The sequence below is a fragment of the Pteropus alecto genome, unplaced genomic scaffold (assembly GCF_000325575.1).
Source record: "Pteropus alecto unplaced genomic scaffold, ASM32557v1 scaffold60, whole genome shotgun sequence".
NCBI classification, from domain to species: domain Eukaryota; kingdom Metazoa; phylum Chordata; class Mammalia; order Chiroptera; family Pteropodidae; genus Pteropus; species Pteropus alecto.
The window spans coordinates 3,910,911-3,930,137 of NW_006430726.1; the positions used below are offsets into that span (position 1 = coordinate 3,910,911).

General features: G+C 37.5%; 1 protein-coding gene and 1 pseudogene across 1 annotated transcript in view; one reads left to right on the forward strand and one right to left on the reverse strand.

Moving 5' to 3' along the window:
* The window catches only part of IQGAP1 (IQ motif containing GTPase activating protein 1), a 79,729-nt gene that overhangs the window by 48,955 nt on the left and 11,547 nt on the right, over positions 1-19,227 (reverse strand). Inside the window, exons 3-4 of the mRNA XM_006905287.2 lie at positions 2,795-2,951; positions 1,275-1,352 (exon numbers count right to left, since the gene is read on the reverse strand). Of these exons, the coding sequence (XP_006905349.1) occupies positions 1,275-1,352; positions 2,795-2,951 (235 nt within the window). The remainder of the gene's footprint in view (positions 1-1,274; positions 1,353-2,794; positions 2,952-19,227) is intronic.
* LOC112484080 lies at positions 6,527-6,644 on the forward strand (annotated as a pseudogene).

Here is a 19,227-nt window from a genome sequence, read left to right on the forward strand (position 1 = left end):
TGCTAGGCACCAAATATTTACTTCCCAGTAGTTTTAGCCACGTTCTAGTACTCCATATCTCACTATTTTTCTTCATCTTTCTTTGATTACAAAAATTTAGACTCTACAGGGAAGTATAAAGAAAAAAAAAAACAACCCTTTATCTCACTGCACAGATATGAAAACAATCTCCTTCCAAATTTTTCCAAGAATACTCACTTTATTATTGCACAAACAGTGATTTCAGATTAGCCAGAACACACTCTTATACCTTAGACTATTTTGGTTTTTTTTCCCACTTAACACATCACAGACAACTTCTTTGTCAATACAGATTGATATCCTTTTTAATGCCTACACTAGTACCTGACTGGCTGTAACACAATCAATACCCACAGTGAAGGAACATGTGGTTTGCTATCAATTTTGTCTTATCACAAGCAATGATGAAAAATCCTTACACATACAACTCTCTGTGCTTGTCTGATTTTTGAGGAGGAATAATTCCCAGAAGTGGAATTCTTAGTTCAAAGGATATGAGGAGAAAAAATGTCCATGCCTGTAAAAGTGACAATATAGTATGGCTTTTATGGGTTCAAAGTAGGACTGGGTAGCTAAAGATGGCAATTTCACTAAGGGCAGCACAAAATAAACTCCAAAGCAAAACACTGGAGGATGTACACTCCCACACCGAAACTACAGCCATCACTCCAAACTCGTCAAATTGCATACATTAAATATGTGCTTTTTAATATACCAATTATATCTCAGTAAAGCTGTTAAAAAAAAAAAAAACTACAGCCATCACTAAAACTGGACTTAAGAAGTAAATGCCATTATACTGTCTCCACAATTTGAAATATAAAAAGACTCTTGATATTCCCTATAGATTTGGTTATTCTAAAGCTAGAAGATGACATTTCTAAAATATTTCTTTATATCTCCTAAAGTCAAATTTTGATGGAACAACTCTGTGTGTGGGGAGAGACCCTGAATGGTATATTTTAAAATGGTGAATTTCATGGTATGTGAATTTTAATGTAAATCTACAATCTCATGTAGTAAATGATATCAGAGGGAATTTCTCTAAGGTGAGGTGAAAGCATGGAGATGAATATAAAAGAAATAGAATAAAACTACTTCCTAAAAGAAACAGAAAAAAGAGATCTTAGGTATTTAAAAAATAATCACCAAAGATTCGATTGAAAATAAAGAATAATTTTATAGGTAGAATGAGAACTCTTATGCCAAAAGAGCCAGATGTAAGCCAGAACTATGAATATCACACAAATTACCTTAGGCAATCCAATCTCATCCATGGCATTCAACCACTGAATCACATTATCAGTGTGTCTAAAGTGGAGGCCAGTTGCCTAGAACAAATAAAAGATCATTAGGCACTGCTGGCAATATTGACGCAAACACAAAATAAAAACTCTCCTTGGAAAAGTTTCCTTGTGAGGCTTTACAAGGTCCCCTTATATTCAAGGTCTGACTATAGCATTACATTCCAATTCCAAAGCCAAGTCCACATCTCTGCTCCTCTCACTAAAAACCATCCAGAGAGTCTTCTTTAGTATAGTGCGCTTGACAGAACATGGTCTTCAGACTTCAATTCTGGTGGATTCAGTTCCTTGCTTGGCCATCTACTGGTGACACTGGGCAGGTCGTTTCACCCTTTCAAGCCGGAGTTTCCCGATCTATAACACCTACTTTCCACGTTTGTTGTAAAGATTAAATGAGAACATGTACTGAAAGCCCTCAGTGTGGTGTTTGGCAGGGGAGATACAAAGTGACAGACAGTATTAAATATGTCAATCAGGGTTTTCATGTTACACATACAAATAGTCCCTATGTCTTATTCTTTAGGAAGATGTACTCTTGAGAGGAGTAGAGGCGTGGGACTACAGTTTTCACTGTTGCTGCAGTCTCCACTCTTCCTTAATGCTTGCTATTCTGTCATGCATTTTGTAAACCGAACGGACCAGCTCCAGAACTGTCTTCAGAATAATCGCTCGTTTAAAACTCAATATATAAGCCTTTGCTTTCTGATTAAGACAAATTTCTATTTGAGATTTTAATTTTGGCTTAGGATCTATATCTTTCTTGTTTTTCTTTGCATCTTAACATAAAACATAAAAGTCTCTTTTGATTGTGTCTGCATGCTTAGCTCATTCTGAGTTCTGGTCCAGTTCTTACAGTTGACCCTTCTCATATTTGCTCCTAGTTTTGCAGTCTTCCATTATCTGTTATACTCATCCTTTTTTCAAATAAGATCTCACAGGAAAGTTCCCCACAGAAGCTCTGTAGACAATACAATTTGATCCTTGTCAACATCCCAACTTAATTAAGCGGTCTTTTTTTTCAGGGCCTTTGGCCACAAGAATCAAACTCCTTCACTTATCTCAAATTTACCTTGAACTCTAATATCACAAACCGATCTTTATTCCTCTACAGCTCCTATTGCTTTCACTTTGCCAACAAGGGGCAGTGCTTGGTTAAAATTAGATTTAAAGTAGTAGTTCCCCTAGTTACTTCCTCTACCTTCTAAGAAATACAAAATTCATCAAGGATCATACAGATTTCTAGATATCCACCATCATAAGAATTGTACCAGAAAGACAGCTAAGTCCTTTTATCTTGATTTATCTTTATCTTGACTTTGCATCATTATCTCCACTCTGCCAAGTATTTTATTTTGTTGCAACAAACACACTTAATACATATTTCTCAGTAAGTCTTACACAGGATAAAGAATGCTAACCTCCTCTGTCAAGTTTATAGAAATTTAAGCACCAAGCAAGGAAGGACTCACCTTGTATCTGGTCTGCTCTCGATCATAGATTTTTTTCAGGGACACCACCTTGGGAGAGAAGAAGTTTCCTAGCTTGGCGAGATAGACTCCATTCCTCAGCCCCTCCTCCAGTTCTGTGGTGGGAGGCAGATCTTCCCCGAGACATGCTTCCATCCACCTACACAAAAAGAGAGGACGTGAGAAAAAGAGACGGTCTATACATTCCTTAGAGACTTTTAGCTTAATTTCCATTCTCCATGTAGGATTTTAAGATATACATAACCAATACTCTTTCACACACATGCTTGTCCTGGCCCAGTAAGACCTCAGAGGCAGGAAACTTAGGAAAACTCCCAAGTACAAATGCCACCTTCTTCTTTACCCTACCTTCCTCTCCTGCAGCAACAGGGCCAGCGGGCTCCCCAGGCCCTGATGTCCATGAACCTCTCAGATCCTTTCCCTCAGTCCTTAAGTTACTCCTTAGGAACTAAGAAAAAACATCTGTAACTGAAGCCGCCATCTCAACTGTTCAAGAATTTAAGTTTATTTCTGAATTTCTCTTCTGGTTTCAAAATTTGGAATCCAGAGTGATTTTCTGTGGTTTGGGGGTTGCCAAAATCATCAATTACCTCAGCTAAAATACTGAAGGTAATTCTAATGGAAGCAGTAAAATGAATTCTTGAGTGTTTTTCAGAGAGGGGGAGGAGGTTGTAAAGGGGAAAGGAAACCTATATTTTCCCTCTTGAACACCTCTCACAAGAGTCCAGGAAAGCCTGAGACAAAACAAGTTGACGTTTATCTGCACGTATTTTCTACCAACAGAAATGTAGGTAACTAAAAACCATTTAGGGCAATGGCTTTAGGCCATTTTTTGAGTCCCAGAATCTTCTGAACATCTACGGGAAGCTACAGATCCTTCTCCAGAAAACTGTATATATATTTAAATTTAATAACTATTTCAGAGATTTCATTCACTCCAGATAGATTAAAAACCCCTAATTTAAAATCATTCTACTCAAATTTTACAAGGCTGATGTCATCCCCACATTCTTCACCATACGGAGAAGGAAGTCCTCAAATACTAGATATTGCCTAAACTGTTTCACTCATGGTAAATCTTTGAAAAGCCAAATTAAAAAAAAAAAAAAAAAATCCAAAGATATAGATAGCAGACTAAAGTAAAAACCAGATTTACCACCAAATAGGACAACATAAAAATGAAACATTTATAATGTTCATTGGTACACAGAAACTTAAAAGGCAAATAAAATTAGAAGAAACATTTAAATATGCCATATTTTATAAAGACGCACACATATCCATGAAAAATTATATTAAAACACTAACAAGAAAAACAAGCCAAAAATATGTAAATGTATATGATTACATTCCTGTATGTTTTTATGTAATTCTTCATATTAACAAAATTGCTTGAGAGATATACAAGAGAGATTGAATTTCTCTTTCTTTTATAAATTGTTAGTTTTGTAATTCTGAATAAAATTTCTTGTATTAATTCTATCTTTTCAAACTGAGATTACAGCTTGTGGTCTTTAAGAAATAATAAGGAAAAGCAATAATCGCCCTGTTCTTCTCAAGTTCTACAAAACAGTCATTCAACCTCATTCTCAAGTCTATTCTACTTTTAAAGCAGCTAGCATACTGTCTGACACATAGAAGATTCTTAATTACTGCCTGGTTATATGAATGAGCCAAATAATAAATAAATTTTCTCCTGACTTTTCTTTTAGTTAGTCGAATTTAAATGTCAGGGGGTGGGGGGCGATAAACAAATGAGATGTCCAGAAGAGATAGCATAGTAGCATAGTAAATAAATCAGATACTGATTTGTAACAGCTACAAAATCCAAACTACACTCTGAAAGGGCCTAAAGACCAGAGGGGCAATGTGGACAAGGGTGCAGGTCACTGGTATGAAAAACAGCTGTAGTCCAAAGACACGTGTCACATACCATCCATCCAATGTTTCACTGCTGAAAGAGCACGGCAAACGGCTCTGGCGACCCCAGCTCTTGGAGGACCTGATCTCAGAAACAGGGACAAACCTAGAACGACTCCATTGTAAGCCAAAAACAGCCCTTGACCACGTAACAGTATGAAGAAAAACTTACTTTTCTTCTCAAAATGAGGTGAACACATAGGGAAGACAATAGATAAACAGCACAGTAGGTGCTTTTACCTTGAATCGGAGCCAGTTCCCAAAACTGTTTAGGTTCTCCTCTCCTCTGAGATGACTAGGTTAAAATCAAAGTAAAAGGAGAAATCAGGGCAATCTCTCCCACAACCCTCTACCTGTGCCTTCCCTACTGGGAAGTTTCCTATAGTGGAGTAGAATACCTCGCATATCACTCAAGTGTCAAGCCAGAAGAAAAGCCAATTGTGATTTGGTGAAAGGGATAAGCAGAGTCAAGAGCTAAAATGAACAGACAGGCAAAATACAGAAGCATCTCTAGACAACTTGCCCTAAACCTAAAGCCACCCTCCAAGTCACCACACATGTGGCTCCCCCTCCATCCCAGGCTGTTTCACAACAGAGTATAAGCTGGTTTGTTTATAATAATAAAATAAGACCAATCAGGACCAAACTGCTTTGAAAAAATAAGTACATTAAGGTGGTATGCTACTATAATTTTTAATGTTAGAAGTTTAGATTCTACCACGATCCCAAGAAGATACAACAAACCCTCCTTTCTGTCCTCTCCAGTCCATCTGAGATTTCCCCCTCTGCGACTATATCACAGAGCCACAAAATGTGAGAGCCAGGACCTTAATGCACTTCCAGGGGAAATCCCTTTGGTTATTTTCCTCAATATAATATATAGATATTAAAGAAAATTATTGGACATTTCTCAATATTTTATGAATATTTTCCATGTTATTATACTTTCTGAAAGTATAAAGTATGTAAACTTGAAATTACATAAAAATTCTACCAAGTGCTTAATCAGTCACCTATGTTGGACATTTATGTCATTTATAAATGTTCCACCATTAAATAATGCAAGAAACATCTTTGTGCACAATGTTCTTCTGTTTAGAATTCCTAAGAGGTCCTTAGAAGTATAACTCCAAAATTAAAAATTATAAACATTAAAAAAAATTTATTGCCCAAAATCATACCCAAAGGCTGTACCTATTTGCATGATGCCTTCGTTTTATGAATAAGGCTATCACGGTCACCTGCTAGCTAGTGGCAAAGGTGGAATAACAGGACCCGGATACCTAGTTTAGAATCCTTCTTACTATCCCACTGCTGCTCGCACCACATCACCCCAAAAGCCTGACAAGGCTGAGCTCCAATGGGCTGTCTTAACAGGGTACTTTCAGATGCCCCCATGCAGTTAAAAGGCTGGCATCTCCCACATTCTGTCAACTTAATAGGGTTTTAAGTATTCTGGTTCAACAGCAAGTCCACCAGTTCTCAACTCAGATACAAAGTTTTCTTATAAAACTTAAACATTTAATTTAGCTTTATAAACACATTTCAAAATAAATCTATATATGGACTCCTATCTTACACCATACACAAAAATCAACCCAAAATGAATGAAAGACTTGAATATAAGACCTGAAACCACAAACTCCTAGAAAAAAACATTGGGGTAAGCTCCTTGACATCAGTCTTGGCAATGGCTTTTTGGATTCAACACCAAAAGCAAAGGCATCGAAAGCAAAAATAAAGTGGAACTACGGCAAACTAAAAAGCTCTGCACAGCAAAGAAAGCCATCAACAGTCTACGGCCATGCCACCCTGAACAAGCCCGATCCCGTCTGATCTCAGAAGCTAAGCAGGTCGGGCCTGGTTAGTACTTGGATGGGAGACCACCTAGGAAGACCAGATGCTGTAGGCGTAAAAAATAAAAACATAAGGGATTGTAAGCTGACAAGCGCCTTGCAATCTATGAGGTAAACGAAAGGTTGCCTCACCTAAAAAAATATTAAAAAGACAGAAAGCCATCAACGAAATGAAAAAGCAACCTATAAAATAGAAGAAAATATCTGCAAGTCATATATCCAATAAGGGGTTAATATCCAAAATATATAAAGAACTCATAGAACTCAATAGCAAAAAAGGAAAAACAAACAAACAAACAAACAAAAAACCATGCAATCCAATTTATAAACAGGCAGAGAAACTAAATAGACATTTTTTTTCCAAAGAAAAGATACATATGCCCAAAAAGTAAAAGAAAATGTGTCTGCTCATCGCTCATCATCAGAGAAATGAATATCAAAACCAGAATGAGATACCATCTCACACCTGTTCAAAAAGCTATCATCAAAAAGACAAGAGATAACAAGTGTTAGGGAGAACGTGGAGTAAAGAATACCCTTGCACACTATTGGTAGAAATGTAAATTGGTGTAGCCACTATGGAAAACAGTATGAGGGTTCCTCAAAAAATTCAAAATAGAACTGCCATATGATCCAGCCATCCCACTTCTGGGTATATAGCCAAGAAACGAAATGAAATAAGAATATCAAAGATAGATCTGCACCCCCATGTTCATTTCAGCATTAATCACAATAGCCAAGACATGGAAACAACCTAACTGTCCATCAGTGGATGAATGGATGAAGGTGTGTGTGTGTGTGTGTGTGTGTGTGTACTGTGTACTGGAATATCATTTGGCCATGAGAAAGGAGATCCTACCATTTCTGACAACATAAATGGATCTGGAGGGCATTATGCTAAGTCCTCACAGAAACACAGTGGAAAAGTGGTAGCCAGGGGTAGAGGTCGGTAAAGGGTACAAACCTCAGCTATGTAAAACATGGTGACTATAGTTGATAACACCGTGCTGTGTAAATGAAATTTGCTAAGAAAATAGAACATAAATGTTCTCACACACATAAAAAAGAGAAGTGTGTGAGGTGATGGATATGGTAATTAACTAGATAGGGAATCTTTTCATAATGTATATGTGTAACAAATCATGACACTGTACACTTAAAATATCTCAGTTTTACATATTGATTACATCTCAATAAAGCTGAAATAAAAAATAATATATGCGCAAAAGAAAGAACATTGGCCAACACAACTTTTACCAATTCTCATGTTTAACAGTCTTAACAACATTCACAGAATCTCACGGCTGAGAGCTCATTAAAGATATTCTAGTCTACATCGACTCCCACACTCCCCTCTCACCTCCCACTCCCTCCCTTGAATGCGTGAATGTTCCCAAACCATCTCAGTCAAACCATGACATACGCTGAGCCTGAGCAGGGCTGCTGACATGGAACCAAACATTCAATTTAACTCATTTCATTTGTGCCTTCTACTAGCCAGAAAGTTTTTATTAAGCAGGCACCAGTTCCCTATTGGTATTCTATGCTGCCTTCTGCAAGACAACATATAAAATTTAAAATATAATGTGACAGGCACTGGCCAGGGCTTTTAAAAGACCTGGATTTATATTCTGCCTCTGTCATTTATCAAGACAGCAAGTCACTTAACCAGTATTTTCATTTGTTGAAAAGCAATTATAAAATTTTCCAGATAGGTCTGTTGTTGAGGATTAAATAGGACCACATGGGAAGTGGGGAGAGCACAGTGCTTGGCTGGGCATTAAAAAAATATTTGTGCTTTTCCTCTTCTCCCTTCATATGATGAATCACATGCTGACACTTCTGTAACTGAAATGATTCCAGTTCCTCCAAGTATTCTTCATAGAAAGAGAAGAGCACCCATCTATAGGGTAGCTGTGAAGATTAAGAGATAATACACATAAAATATTAAGAACAGTGCCTGGAATAGAGTAAGCGCCCAAAACGTCAGCTGGTATCACTAGGACTGTGAGACATGACCCTGCCCCCACGTCTTTCTCCTTCATCTCTGGACATTCCTCAACCGAACACTGTGTTCCAGGTGTGGCCTGATCGGCCTGAAAAGGAACAGGACTATCACCCTTTTCCTTCTGAATACTCCACCACCACAAACAAAGCCTCAGACTAAATTATTTTTTTTTGCTCCTTTCCAATCAACAGAAATCTATTTTTTTTCAAATATGCAGCTGCTAAACCCTATCTCCACAATTCCATATTAGAACTGTTTCTGGCACTCATCTCTACTGTATTCCTTTATGTTCGATTCAACCCACTGTCCCTAATGTCAGCATCTTTGGATCCTAATTCTGACATCCAAAATACTGGCTTCTCTTCCAGCTTCACGTCATCCACAAATACGACTGGATTTTAAAGAATAAAGAGTTTACCAAATGGCCAAGGCAGAAAAGGCCTCCAAGCAGATGGAACGCCGTGGACAAATGCAGGAGGCGTGAGAAAACAAGCTGGGTGCCAGAGTGGCTCAGCGCTGCCATTGCTGGGAGGTAAAATGCACGGGAAATGATGGAAAAGTCAGCAGGCTGTATCATGCAAGGCTTGTCCGCCATGCTATAAACCTTCCTTTCATCCTACTCATGGGAGACACTGAAGGATTTTAAGAGGGGGATGAACTGAGCAGATCCGTTTCAGAAAATCACTTCTGTAACAGTGTGGGGTTTTTATATTTTTTGTTCAAGTGCAAGTGCAAGTGTTTTTAAAAGTACAAATGTTTTAAAAAATAAGTCATTTAAGAAAAAAAGTTCTGAGAATATCATACCAAGTGGTGACATCAGCACACCCTACCTATAATCAGGACTCTAAGCCATGGTCACAAATAGAACTCAGCGACAAAACTCTTGTGTTTCTTAAAGTATTTCTCATAAGAGTTGAAGAAAATGGAGAGAAGAGTTCTCAGTCCTTCCTCTCACAACAAGAAATACAAACTTCTGACATTTATCCTCAAATTTAACCCCAGAACTGCTTTAGTAAATTGAACTCAAATAAATTTTTTTTTAAATGACATCAGATATGAAACAAAACTAGTACAAAACTGGTGCTAAACAGGAAAACAGTAACGTCTGAATGGTTCGTTTTCTAAATAATCTCTAAAAAATATAAACTCTCAAACACCAAGTGGCAGACATTAAACTAAATACTTTGCATGCATTATCTCACTTGATCCTTGCAAAAACTTCCTTATTTTACAGATAAGGAAACCACAGTCTCCTAAAAGTGAAGTAGGCTGTCCAAGATTATCCGGCAGTCAGGTCAGTGCTGAGCTCACACCTGAACCCAACTTGGCGTAATTCTAAAGCCCAAACTCCATGGCTATGATATGCTGCCTTCCACCTACCGAACACTCACTAAAAGAAGCTCTAGGTCTGCAGCTGGGCTTCCTGAAGCATCCCACACCGCAGTTCTGGACTCAGTCAAGCACCAAGAGACGGGTGTATTAAATATTAAACACTGGTGGACATGATTAGTGTAAAAAATGAGTACTTTTATAAAAGTTTGTCTTTCAAATACCTACTTAATTCTTATAAATAATTTGTATATATCTTTAGTATTTAGACTATTTTTATAAAGCTTTGTTTTATACATATTTTTAATCAAATTTGCAAAATAAAAATGGTCTACTCTGACAGCTACATATCCATTTAGGTCCATTTCTATTGGACCACTCTGTACAATACTTATCAGTAGCATAACGTGCTGAACATCTGTCCCCACCTTTAAAGAGATCGCCCTCCAGAAACAGAGATGCTTAACCAACTAGCTACAATAGACATTATCTGAACCGGGTGTTCTAAGATAAATCGTATTTAAGGGAGGTGAAAAATGAGAAAAGAAGATATGTAAGATAAAGGAAACAACGTAAATGAAGACAAATAGGCATGACAGCAAATGACAAGTCTCCATGGTGGAGGAGCAGGTGAAGGTGCACTTGAAACATACAATACTTTGATCTGCAGGCAATGGGAACAATGAAAATTTTCAAATAGAAGAGTGGCTTGGCCAACTATACCTCAATTTTTTAAAATTTTTAATTAAATTAAATAATAAACTTAAAAAAAATTTTTTGAAGAATGGCTTAATCAGATCTGAAACTAAGACCGGTAACTAGGGAAACAGCATGGAAGGTGGATTTCAGGGAGAAATATCAGGCAATTATTTCAGGAATCCAGGTGAGAGATAATAAGGTCTTTACCTAGGGCAATGGTGGAAACAGAGAGAAACATAATTTGTAGTTACAAAGAAAGAACTGAACCCCTCTGACAATCTGCTAGACGGCTGGGTGTGGGGGTTAGAAGGGTGGTGGGGAACATGAAGGCTTTACAGACACCTGGAAAAGGAAAAAGCAAAGTTAGCTCCTGACACATTTTGCTACTGACACTGAACATCAAATATAGAGATTTTAAAAATAAAAAAATAAAAGGAGGAAAAAATATAGATAAATGGCTATATAATCTTTAAGTGGGAAAGACCTTTCCAAACGAGACCATGGAGGCAGAAATTATGAAAATCATAAAGGAAGAGGGAAAATAAATGGCTGCATAAAAAGCAGTTAAACTTCTATAAGGCAATTCTTTAAAAAGCCGAAAGTTAAACGAAAAGATAAACTGAAGGGAAAATTTGTAACATATAACAAGAAACTAATAATCTCACTTTTATATGTATATTTTTTAAACGCTTGAAACAAATAAAATGACAAACATTTCTCTAGAAAAATTGAGCTGGAAACACAAATAGGGAATTCACAAAAGAATATAAATGGCCAGTAATTACAGGAGAAATTCTTATCCCCACTACTAATCAAAGAAATGCAAATTAAAGTAACAATAACATCAGTTTCAGCTATCAGACTGGCAAAGATTAAAAAAAGGATAGCAACTTATTATTGTCCAGTATATGGGGAAACCCCACATTCTCACACTGTTCCAAAAGAAAATCTGGCAACATGTACCATCTATAGTAAACTTGTAGAAATTTCTATAAAAGGAAAAAAGACTGTTTTATTTTTAAACGATGATTTGGTGACTTGTGGCATGGATGACTAAATAAAAGATGATGCCATTAAACAAGGCTGGGGACACGAGGGAAAGTGGGCCAGGATGATAAATTCAGCTTGAAATGTCAATGAGAAGTTCTGGTTGTGACATCCTGCAGTCAGTTGGAAATACAAGTCTGAAAAACTCAGGAGAGATGAGGTTAGAGACCCAAGTTTGAAAAGTGGCACCACAAAAGTGGATGAGCTCACCAGAGAAACAAACTGCACTGAAACAAAAAAGGTCAAGGACTGTGCCCCAGAGAACATGGAACATGGACACTGAAGAAGCGAATGTTACAGAGAAAGGACAATCACTATGGTAAAATGAGGACCATGACAGAATCACATGATGGCTGGCAATCAAGGAAGGAAACTTTTTCAGGAAGCTGAGAGAGGTCACCAACTTCGAATGCTGCACAGAGATGAGTGGCAAAGAGGAAAGGATATGGCAAATAAGGAGGAAGGTCATCTGTGACCCCAATAAGGGCAGTCTCAGTGGAGTGGTAAGACAGGAGGAGTCAGATTACTATAACTAGAAAAGTAACTAGAAGTGGAGAACTGGGGACAGCAAATGTAAACTTTTTCAAAAGGTTTAAGAAGGAAAGAAAGGGCTAGTATGACAGGTTGACATGTCCAGGGAGGGAGAGAGAGGGAGGAAGGGAGGGAGTGAGTGAGTGTCCGTCCATCTGTCTGTCTCTCTCTCATGACTGAAGAAGAGACACTAACTTGCAGTCTGCAAGAAAAGAACAAGCAGAGGAGGGACTAAAGATATAAGAAACGAAAAACAAAAAAAAGCAAGGTTCTACAGCTAGCTATGGAAAGGAACATATCCCCATGTGGAGAAAAGAGGGAAGGAAATAAGAACGAGCAAGAATGACATGTTATCTAAGCTCTCTGAGCTTCGGTTTTCTGTCTGTAAAACAGGATTCAGAAAGGGACTGATTCTCATAAGACTGTTGTGAAGATTAACTAATGAGCTAATGTATACAAGCACTCAGCAGACTCTAAATAATGGTAGCTATGTATTTGTGCATGTGTGCACTGAGTATGTGTGTGAGGATAGCTAGATCCCAGAAATAAACCTGTATCTAGAGTCCGACTCTCAGTTAGTTGTGCAATACCTGTCCACCTTGCCCCATTGATAACATTTGTCAAAGGGAGTATATACTTGGCCCTACCCATTCCAGCTCTCAGCAAGACAAAGAAATGACTATTTGGAGAACTCTCCTATGGTAAGCCTTAAAACAAGCCCGGACCAAGTGGATAAGGAGAACAGAATCAGAGCAGAATGTGAATTAGGGGTCTGTGAAGAGGAAACCAGTTGAACAAGTTCTGCAGAGCACATGACTTCAGTGGTTTCCCAGCTCTGCAATACAGAAGGGGAACCTACCAATGCCGGAACTGACTACCCCAAACCACTGACATTCAGTTCCTCCAGGAACAGCCGCTGCCACCACACCCAGCTAGCAGAGCAAAGCCAGGGTGACTTGCTGCTAAAAACCTCCCAAATCGGGCCATCTTTCCTCACAATTAGGATTCTACCAAGCCACTAACATACCTGAGCACCACCTAGGCACTGGGAACAGCCCAGTAATTTCAATACAATGTGGAAAGAACAAGTCTTGAGAGAAAGGAATGTAGAGTATTCAATAAAGCATTCCTCGCCATATGAAGAGGGAGGGGAATTAGGGCAGAGGGTTTATTTACTCCCAAGACCAAGCCTTCAGACGCAGAGCCCAGCGAAACATCTACTTATCTACTTACCCATCTCTACTCTAACATATATCGTGAAGCATAAAAGACCTTTTAACCTTGAATGAAAAAAAATCTTTAAACTGAGTTAAACCTCAATGATAGCTAAGTCTCAGCACCTACAGCCTATTCACTGCTGGTTGTGAGCAGCTCTCGAGAAAAGAAACAGGGGAGTCCTCTACATAAGGCGGAAAACAGGTACATATTTCTTAGCAAAAGCAATTCTGAGTCACTGCCTACTAGCAGCTGCTAGAGCCCTGGGGGAACAAGGAGAGCCTGTAGAGCAAGTGTATGTCAAAATTTAATTTTCAGATCTAGTACTCAGTGAGGAGTTAACTATGATACTCATTAAAGACATAGTCCTTGCCCTCTCAGGCTCACAGTATACTAGGAAAGAGAAAAATATAAGACATTTATATTGTGAAAACCTATTAAAAAAAAAAAAAAAAAAGATACACTGGGGAGTTGCTATAGAAATCCAAGAGAGGAGCATCTAACTCAGACCTGAGGTAAGGGTGGGGTCCAGGTAAGCTTCCTGGAGGAGGTACTCCCTGAATTTATTGTCTTAGATAGACAATATATTTTACTCACGTAAAAATTCAGAAAGTATAAAAGGTTACCCAGTTAAAAAGATTTCAGGAAGTAACAGGCAAGAGTGTCACATGCTGCATAGATTAAGAAAGTACGGAAAATTTTTCAATAGATATAGTAATTAGGTCACTGGTGATCTAAGCAAGAGAAATTTCAGTGAGGGAAAGGAGGGTGCACAAATCACACCCACAGGAGTTAAGATGAAGAAGTCAGAATGCAGAGAGTAAAGGCAAGTTTTCCTTAAAGGAAAAAAGAAAAGACAATAATTGGAATAGGGTCTAGTATTAAGGGAGTGTATCTTAAATGGGTGAGCATGGTTACGTTCTAAGGAGAGAGAATCAGAAGGAAAAAATGCAAATTATAGTTAAGAAACTAATACTGGAATAAAGACCTTAGAAGACAAGAAGGGAGAGGATCCAGACCACAGGAAGAACATAGAATCTTAGGAAAAAAGATACTCCGCCCATTGCTACAGTGAGGAGGTCACGGTGGCATGTCAAATGAGATGGGATAAATTTGTTAGAGCCAGAAAATTTGAGTTTGTAGAGAAAATAGAGATCATCAAGTCATAATATGGGAGAAACTACAAATGGAGATGCCTACTGAGAATCAAGATTTGGTAAAAGTTTTGATCAGCCTCACCCAACTCTGACAATCAAATGCTACTTTCAAAAGTCACCTCCCTCCTTAACTCTTCCATGATGTACCACTGGAAATAATCTCTTCTTCCTCCAAACTTCCTGTAACCTTTCCTGTGGCACTTTGTATCTCTTTACCTCTTAAAACAGTTAATTTAAAAAAAAAAAAAAGTTACTTAAGTACATAAATAAGAGTGGCAACATTTTCTGATTTACCTTTGAGGGATGGTGGTCAATAAATGACTGCTGAATGGCATAAACTATTCTTTCTCTGATGCTGAAGGACCATGGATCTGCTCTCCATTATAACCAAATCATAAAAGAAAAAGAAAGTACCCTAAGCTCTCATCACTACAATACTGAAACTCTCTTCACCACCACAACCCCCACATTCCATGCAGATTGCACCAATTCAACTGAACAGTATTCCTGAGCCTCTGCTTTGTGGAGAAGCACTGTGGCAGGAGGTGCTGTTTGATACCAAGAAGTCCAAAACGACAGTCTCAACTCTAAAGAAACACAGAGTAACACGTAGACATGTAGTTAGGCTTTCCCTTCCCTCCCACACAATTGTGGCTTATCTTGCAAAACTCAGCCATAAAAATCATCTTTTCTCATCTAAACTCTCACACATTAACTGCATTATTTCCTTGGCAATCATGTATTGCCTTATGACATCAGTAAGACCTTTCATCCTTTGATGTGGAGAAATTTTTCAAATGGCAATACCCTGTCTGTCCAATCAATCTGTAAGCTCCCCAAGGGCAGGACTGAGTTACACTTCCACGTCTCCAGTTCCACCACACAGTCCTGAGCAATGGGGGGGCTCAAAACTATTTCCTACCTGTTTTATTTTATTGTAAGTGTTTTTCCCAACTTTTTAAGCCATGTCAGGAAAAAAAAAAAAAAGAGTAATTGAATGTTATCAAGTCATTCAAAATAAAAATACCTTTTAATAACACAGGAAATTAAAATAAAAATTGTTTTAAGTAACTTGAGAAAATATTTAAGTTAGAACATACTCTTCCACTAACTGTGATACAGTTTATGCTTGAAAATCTGCAACATGGATTTTTCCAAAGCAGGTTTTTGGGGAATTTTTAAAGAAATTTCTTACTGTTACTTAATTCCTCATATTAAGCAGATTTCCATTGCCTGGTTCTGTTCCTCTGCTACCACGCATGATAAATTGAACCCTCTTCCATTTTCCAGAATTTTTTTAATAACGGAGGCAAAATGTAATTCCTATACAGGATGACAGATTGGACTTCTGAGATTCTGTGTCTATTTTCCCTCTAAATCGTGTTTCCATATTAAGTTATCTCAGTCCTTTCAATTATTCCTCATACTTAGAATTAAAGACCCTTTTTCCTCCTGGTCATGCTCATCCGACATGCTCTAGTCCTGGAGCAGCAACCAAGTCTCAACTAGAGGACCACGCCCACTGGTGGAAGTGGTTCCTCAGCTATTATGTTGAAAAAGATGGATTCCGACCTATCAGCAGTGCCTGTTGTGGGAATGTAAGAATCTCATCATACATCTGTCATCCCTGCTCTGGACTCTTAAGGTCCCTCTTAAAGTATGACTGCCAGAACTGAAAACCAACTCCAGGTAGCCTCTGATTGGCACAGAGGACAATGGAGCCATCTCTTCCTTTTCTTTATATACCACATTTCTATTAATGTTAATAGGCCTCTCAGATTTGTTTCATTTTGTTTTATTTTCTCACTGATGCTATTTCTCTCTCTATCCTATACTGAGACACTCCATTTTTTGATCCACAGTGCGAGATGTCACATTCATCACTAATAAATTTCATCACTAGATTCAAGGTATTTTCAAAGCAAAACTTGTCACACAGTGTATTAACCATCACTCAAACAGCAAATCAGACTCAAGTTTGATCAATACATCGCTGACACATTCATAAGTCCCACTAAAAATGTTTTACATGGAACATGCCCTAAAGAGATTTCTCTGCATTAAAAACCTAGCAGCTCCATTCTTTATTGAGATAGAATTCATTAAACATATATTCACCATTTTTAACCATCTTAAAATACAGAATTCAGTGGTTTTTAGTATAGTCACAATGTTGTGCAACTACCCTGACTATCTAATTCCAGAAAAATTTTCACCACCTAAAGAGAAACCCCTTACCTATATTAAGCGGCCACTCCCCACCTAGCAGCCCTTTTGAACATGGTTTATTCAGCTGGCGACAAATCTTAATGATGTTACAATCTAGTCCACATTTATCCAACCTGTCTGCAAAAGTACCACAAGACATACTTTCAAATGCCTTACTGAAATCTAGACATTACCATGTTTCTCTAATTCACCAATCTGGGGACCCTGTCCAAAAGGAAATGATGCTAATGTGACAGGGCTTTTTCCGCGAGTCCTGGTTGACCCCTGAGCATCACTTCCTTTCTCACTAAGTGCTCAGAAGCCATCCATTTAACAACACGCTATGGAATTCTGCCAGTCTAGTTCAGTAGATGAGAACTGGTGATTATCTTCTTTTCCTCTTTAATAATTAGTACATTTGCCCTTCCCCAGTTTTAAAAACCACATCCCAGTTCTTCAAAATGACTTTAAGATCCTGACAATAGTTCGGAAATTATACCTATCCAATTAGTACAATAATGGCTTTAATTTAAGCTCTATAAGCCAAGAACACGAGAACTTGATGGGGAATGGACAGAATCTAGGTAAAACAAAACAGTTGAGAAGTGACCATGAACACATCCCAAGTTCTTACTTGAAACTGTCCCTCAAATCCATCATTCTGACAGAGAATAGTGTTTCTCAAATCAGTATACTCTGGAACACCAGTCCTAAGAAGGATGATCTGTGAGAAAAGAGTCTGACAGGAAATGAACTTTGAGGAATATTCCTTACACTCTCCTCTCCCCCAAGACTCGGAACGTATAACCCATAATAAAGAGTCTAAATAACCCACAAATTGAACAATCTGTCTAACTTGATTTAATCCAGTATTTCTGAAATGTATTTGACCACTAAACTCTTCTTTAATGTCACAGCACTCACTAATAGAATACATCTCAAAAACAAAAATGTAGAAAGTGAGCCACATGGTTTTCAAATCCCAAACTGTACTCTCCTTTAACACAAAGAATAAATTATGTTAGCTTGGCAAGTCTGTTCATCTCTTCACAGTACACATGTCAAAGCTGTTAATCCAAAACCGGTTTTCTCAATGCCAACTTCATTACACACTATGAATCTTTTTAACGTCACAATACAGCTTGCTTGAAAGCACTCTAGAAAGTTCTAGCCAATGTCTCTGAAAGAATATTTAAGCCATGTTTCAAAAACCTCTATAGTTGAAGGTGACTTGTTCTGAAAACAAATTAAGATCTCGATTCATAGACTAGAAAGTATGGCAAACTCCAGAACACATTTCATAAGAGAGACATTGTTGATGCTCAATATTTAAGATATTGTCCAAATAGTGGGAGCATTTGAGATCTTGCTCCGCAGCAGATATAATCAGTTTAGCTCAAATAAACTCATATTATAAAAATTCTACAACAAAAAGAAGATATTATCCAAATATCATGTAGAGGAAAAAAAAAAGCAGGATCCCAGTCTCACTCCCCACACCAAAATACATCCCAAATGGATCAAAGAGTGGAATGTTAAACTCTTTACATACTAAAAGTACATGAAGGAAACATGAGGGAGTGTTTGGTATAATCTCAATATAGATAAGGACTCTCTAAAAATAACATAAAGCCCAAAAGCTAAAAATAAAGATTAATAAAGTCAAATGCTTTAAAATTCTAAACTATTTTAAACTTTGAAGTCAAAAGCTAAAGGACAAACTGGAATCATTATTTACTACAAATATGGCATCCAAATGGCCAACCTCCTCACTATATAAAGACCTCTTACAAATCAAAAAGACCAATAACCAAACAGAAAAATGAACAAAAAAATTCTGCCAAAACAGTTGACCGAAAAGGAAATATAGATGACTTTTAAACATACACAAAGATGCTCAGCTTCAGTGAGAACTAGACAACCTAAAAATGAAACTACAATGAAGTATTATTTTCACCTTTGAAATTCACGATTATTAAAAAATTTTTTGATACTCCAGGTTGGTGAAATGAGGAGGAAAGTAGCCCTATCATTTACTACTGATGGACATGTCAAGTAGTACAACCTCCACAGAGAGCAAATTGACAATATTTGTCAAAATTAAATGAACGTATTCCCTTTGACTAAGAAATTCCACTTTTGGAAATTTTCCTGCAAGAGTATTCATAAGCGCAAGGTGGCATACATACAAAGTTGCTACTCACTATTTATAATAGCAAAAGCTAGTGTGGGGGGTGGGATATGTCCATTGATAGATTAAATCCATACACTGAAAAACTATGCAACTGTAAAGGAAAAAAATGAGGCACTCTGATGTATTCATTAGAAATGAGTTACAAAATGCAAAGCAGAATGAGTAGTGTGCTATCAGTTCTAAATAAGGAAATAAAAGTAATTTGTATTTATATGCATAAAATATCTCTGGAAAGATACACAATTATTACA